The 5,629-nt window shown below is 60.4% G+C and overlaps 1 protein-coding gene across 1 annotated transcript in view; it reads left to right on the forward strand.

The window, feature by feature from the left end:
- Bcas4 (breast carcinoma amplified sequence 4) overlaps nucleotides 1-5,629 on the forward strand; it is a 51,451-nt gene that overhangs the window by 9,564 nt on the left and 36,258 nt on the right. The window contains exons 3-4 of the mRNA XM_048811945.1: nucleotides 3,301-3,441; nucleotides 3,613-3,714. Coding sequence (XP_048667902.1) covers nucleotides 3,301-3,441; nucleotides 3,613-3,714 — 243 coding nt within the window. The remainder of the gene's footprint in view (nucleotides 1-3,300; nucleotides 3,442-3,612; nucleotides 3,715-5,629) is intronic.

The following is a 5,629-nucleotide window of genomic DNA, read 5'->3' on the forward strand; positions in this document are numbered from 1 at the left end:
GGGGGCGGGGGCGGGGGCGCTCTATTAACTCCCCCGCGGGGACCGGGCCGGGAGGAGCCCTCTGTCCCTCTGCCCTGCCGTGCGCCCCCCTCTGCACCCAGCCCGGGCAGGGAAACGTTGCCGAGGACCAGCCCTGTCCACCAGCGGGCGTGCAGCCCTGGGGGGCCATGGTGGAATTTTCTAGAAGATTCCAAGTTCAGTGAAGGCAAACCAGGAACCCAGGGTGGGGGCTTCTGCCTGGAGGTCCAGAGCACCCCGTCTTGTGGCCAGGTCCCCCTTCCCCCAGAGTGGACAAAGGCTGCCAGGCTGGGCCTGTCCAGGAGACCTAGGGCCCTGTGGTGTTAGAGGGTGCCCAGGGGGTGACAGTGACCACAGCCCCAGACGTACACCGAGCACCAGCATCTCGGTGCCCACCCTGGGCCAGCCTCTGGGGACACTGTTGGGAACAAGATGGGAACCGGCCCAGGAACCAGGTTCTCATGCAGAGGTGGCTCAACCTGGCGGCAAGGTGACCAGCAGGACTTTTTACAGCCAAATAACCTTCTTCCTTACAAGGTTGGCCCTTCTCCTGCCCAGGCCCCAAGATGAGCTGGGGACAGAGTCAGATTCATCCCCAGCCCCTGGGCCCTGTCCACGGAGGTGGAGGTCCGCCAGCCAGACCAGCCAGAGGGTGATGTGAGGCCCGGGGGTCCCAGAGCAGAGGCTGTCAGGGCCCCCTGGGGATCGGGAAGCTTACAGAGCAGGCGGCCTTGGATTTGGGGCTTGGGGGAGGAACAGCAGAGAAGGTGGGTCCGAAGACGGTGCAGACTGATGACCAAGGACATCTGCGTCCTCACCTCCCCACCCATCCCCGGGCCTCCTGTGGAAGGAGGCCCCAGGCAGCCTGAGAGATGAGGAGAGCCGGGGCGGGAGTCCATGTGGACAGAGGTCACACCACCGCCCAGTCCTGGAAACCCGGCCGGGTGGTGGGAACTCTGGGTGCCATCAGGAGCCCCGAGACTGCAGGCAGCACAGGGAGGTCCCCCAACCCCGAGCGAAGCCCTGAATACGGAGGTTGGGCACAGATGACTCCCGGCCCAGGGCTGCCAACAGCTATGTTGATGTTTCTGGGGAAAAAAAAGGAATCAGCTGCTGATATTTTTAGAATTTCATGCCCAAAGTCTGGATTTCTGGCTTCTCTTGGAGAAATGGAGATCTGGTCCCCCTGGGGGGCCTGTCCCCTCACCCCCTGCAAGCATCTGCCCCTGTGGGTGGCAAGTGTGACCCACCCCAGGGATGGCCACCCTGGGCTTCTGTGTGTTGTGACAGGGTCCCCGTTCCAGGACATGGAGGGAGCGGGTCCCCTGTGGCAGCGAGACTGCCTCAGGGTATCTGCATAAGGGATGTGCCCAGCCTGCTTGTCCACCCATGGTGCCTCTGTGGCTCCTGGGGGCATTTGGGTTTACAGTCCCTCACCTGTGTTCTGTGTAGTGCCACAGATGTCCCCGACTGTCCAGGCCTGGCGTGCCAGTGCGTGTGCCCTGTGTCAGCAGGTTCCACGGCTGTGGAGGGGCATCAGTTGTCAGCCTGAGGATGGGACCTCCTTCTCTTTATAACTGCTCTAAAATCTAAGGTAGGGATGAGTGGGGACCTGCAGGGAGCAGGTGATGTCATGTTGTGGACCTCTCATGGTCCCCAGCTCCTCTCAGCCTTCAGAAACACTGGTGAGTCCTGAGGTCCCAGAGTGGCCTGGCTGGCGCTGGGTGGCTTGTGGAGAAGCCTTGTCCTGTTAAGACCAGGCCACCAGAGACCGAAGCCCAGCTTCCTTTCTGATGTGTTAATCTGTCCACCAGCCTGTCCTTGGTCCCCGTCTGTGACTGAAATTCACTCCTCTGTCCAGGGACCTGTTCTGTTAGTACCCACTGTTGGTACACCAAGGTTGGGTCTGTGGGCCGCCAGGCACGCCTCGGGCTTTACCTCTCGGAATCTTGTTTTCTCCTCTGTAACGTGGAGATGATGGCTCCTGTGGTCACAGCCTGAAACTTAGCAGTATAAAACAGCGGCAGATGTGGAGTACCTTAGGGCACAGAGGGGACAGCTCATCAGAGCCCCATGGCACTGCTGCCTGTCCACGTGGCTGCTTGGGCTTCCTCACTGCATGGCCGTGGGGCCACCATAGGCAGGAAGTGGAGTCTGTCAGGTCCCATGAGGCCCGGATATGGAAACTGACACAGGGTCCCTTCCGTCATACTTTACTGGTGAAAGTAACCACAGAGCCCACCAAGAACCAAAGGTGTGGAAGGGTGTGGACCCCCGCTTCATGGAGGAATGCGGCATCCCAGTCCGCCGTGACCTGCAGTGAACAGCTGGGACAGAGGTGTGCGCTTCATTCGTGTCACTAGAATGTGCCCCAGGCTCATCTTACATGTTCCCTGTCCAGCCCTGGGACCACCCATGTCTCTGCTTAATGCTAAAGTTGGAAACTTAATACCAGAACCCTTGGGCCGGGTGGGTGCCTCGGAGGGCCACGTTCACTCACTGGTGGTCCCGTGTACCCCAGGGGTCTGCGGGAGAAGCCCTGTTCACATCCTCATCTTACAGATGAGCAAACTGAGGCTGGGGCGGGCAGGGACTGGCCTGGGGTCCTGGAGAAGGGGCGGGTAGGCCCGAGGCCACAGCCTGCTGCCACATGCACCCTCAGGACTGATCTTTGGCTCCGTGGAATCGGCATGAGAAAGAGGCGTCCCCGAGAGTGCTGGGCTCGGAGCCAGGTGCCCAGGAGATGGTGGCACCATGACCAGAGCTGAATTCAAACATCGTCCTGAGCCCCAAGTCCAGCTCCTACTGTGTCCACTGGTGTTCTTCGGACCGCGGGCCCCAGAACCTGACTCCGGTGTCCGAGGAGCCTTGGCTGAAGGGATTCCGCCCCGCAGAGCAGGCTGCAGGGGGCATGGGGACAGCGTGTGACAGTCCTCCCCCAGTGGATCCCCAGTGTTGGAGAGCCGTGGGGACGCGACCGTAGGAAGGCAGACTCTCTCACGCACATGCAGAGGGTGGCTTGGCCTTGGCTCTGAAACAAAACGGAGGCTTCGGTGTCCCTTCGGCGATGACGGGAGGATGTGGCTGCTCAAAGTTCCCGGTCCCGTCTCCGGTCCTTTCAGGCTGAAGAAACTGAAGGTTAAATGAGATGGTTCAAGAAAGAACAGCCAACACCCATGCGTAGCGGGCGCCTCGCCGGCGAGCTTCCTGGCTTGTGTGACGTCATTAATGGATATTAGTGACAGTCATCAACCCACTAGTTGGTTAATTCCAGCGCAATGAAAACTGGACTCGCCTCTGCTCTGGCTTAGAGAGGTGATTCCGAATCTTCCGTGTGCTCGAGGTCCGTGGTTTGCACATGAAGATGTCCAGCCTGGGCTCACGGCCCTGGGCTTGATTTTCGGTTCAGTGAATAATCCCTGGGTGAGTGGGGGTCCTGGGGGTGAGGTTGGTCCCCGTCTGGAACTCCACGTTGTCCTCGACTGGATGCTACGTGGCATCGTGGCCATCAGTGGGGCCTGTGTGGACCCCTGTGGCCCCGAGGCCGTAAGGAGGGTGCAGTGACGTGGTCTCACAAGACGCTTTCTTTTTCAGATCAGGAGTGACACTTCACAGATCTTGGAGGAAAACGTCCCAGTCCTTAAGGCCAAAGTGACAGAAATGCGTGGCCTCTATGCCAAAGTGGACCGGCTGGAGGTATGTCCAGGATAAGGGGGTTCCCTGTGAACGCAGGCTGGTCTGACCTTGAGAGTGTCGGCATCAGGCCGGCGGGGAGCTGGGGGTGAAGGGAGAGTGCTTCGTGGTTTTTTTTTTTTTAAGCGACAAGAGTTTGCTTCCAACATTTAAAAATTGAGCTACTTTATATAAAAATCTGAATTTGAAGCTTCTTCTGAAAATCCAGAAGCACTGACAAACTGGGGTCCACATTTCTTTAAGTACTTTAATCTCCTTATTTTTCAAAGCATAAACACACTGGATGGGCACAGCCTAAGGACAATTCGTGGATTTTCATGTGTCAGTCCCACATGAAGGTGACCCAGATGAGACCGAGCATCTGCAGGCCCTGGGCCCCCCCCCATCCCTCGCTCTCGCTCTCTGTCTCCCCCTCTCTCTCTCCTGGGTATTGAACGTGGGGCACTTTACCAGCGAGCTCCATCCCCCATCCTTTTTGTTTGATTTTTGGTTTTGTGACAGAATCCCCCTAAGTTGCTGAGGGTCTCACCAACTGGCTGAGGCTCGCCTCAAACTCGTGATCCCCCTGCCTCAGCCTCCTGAGTCGTTGCAATCTCAGGCTGCATTCTTGCATAGGTGCTCCCTTTGCCACAGTCCCCACCACGCCCCGTTGCCCCCCACTGACTCCTCTCCCCGTCTGGTACTTGGCTCCGCGTCCCTCCGCGTCCCCTCAGAGGCTCAGCATCTCATTCTCCCCGCTGCTGCTGCTCGGCAAGGCTGGCTCCTCCCTGTCCCTGTCTCCCAGGGGAGGGGTGAGCCCTGGGAGGTGAGCCCGTTCCCTGGAGCCCACCGCTGGTCATGTGAGGCCGGAGCCTCACCCCTCGTCCGTCCACGTGTGGTCCTCAGCCTGGGCCCTGGCCCCTTGCTCAGCAAAGGACCAGGAGACAGGGCTCTCAGTGGCCCAGGGGTCACCTGGCGGGAGGGCTGGGCCCTCAGATCAGCAGAGGGAGCCAGCAAGGCGGTCAGTACTGACTTAGCAGAGAATTAACATTCTTGTCAGCAGAGAAGGAGCAGGGGTATAATTAAAGCGATGCCCTTGGAATAGCTGATTCATTCACATTTCATTCCACGCGTACTGGGAAGGTCTGTGCTGAGGCTCTCGCTGGCCGCTCGGCTGGCGGCCACTCCCTCCTGGACGTTCAGGCTACTGAGTGCCCCCAGGGGGCGGTCACAGCACAGCCAGGAGCACAGACCCGTCCTGCAGAGGAAGGCGCAGGGCCAGCATGTCCCTGATGGCTCCCTTGCGGCGGTAGCCAGTGACCAAAGGCTGGGTGGCTTCCGGCCCCAGTGCCACCTTCAGCCTGGAGGCCAGAAGCCCAGAGTGCCCCAGGGCTGGGCAGGTGCAGGTGTGTTCTTTCTGGGGCTCCAGGGAGTCTTTTCTCCTCCTCCGTCTCCCAGCCTCTCCCACTCTGCCCCCCACTCCCTCGGGGGAGGACCCTCCTGGGGATGTGGGACCCTGGTGGCACACGGTGATGGTCCAGGCCGGCAGCCTTGGCTAAGCCACCTGCCTGGTCTGTCTTGCCAGTAGCGTAGCCTGTTCCGGGGTCTGGGACAGAGTGTCTTGGGGGCCACCGCACACTGCCGACCACACGCCCGGCCAGGCTGCTGCTGTGCAGGGAGGGGAGGCCGGGGAGGGTCTGCAGGCCCCTGGAGGGGGAGCAGCTGCGGGCAGGAGGGCAGGGCCGGCACAGCTCAGGCAGAGGCCCGGGCAGGAAGGAGGCTGTGGCCCTGAAAGAGTCCCGGGGCCAAGGGCCATGTGATGGAGCAGGGCTGGTGACATGGGCGCAGGAGCCAGGCTGCCCAGACCTTGCCAGCCGAGGCCTTTGTACCCCAAGGGAAGGTGGAAGAGGGAGAGCGCAGCCCGTGGCTGGTGTGGAGG

Source organism: Marmota marmota, unplaced genomic scaffold (genome assembly GCF_001458135.2).
Source record: "Marmota marmota marmota unplaced genomic scaffold, marMar, whole genome shotgun sequence".
Classification (NCBI taxonomy): domain Eukaryota; kingdom Metazoa; phylum Chordata; class Mammalia; order Rodentia; family Sciuridae; genus Marmota; species Marmota marmota.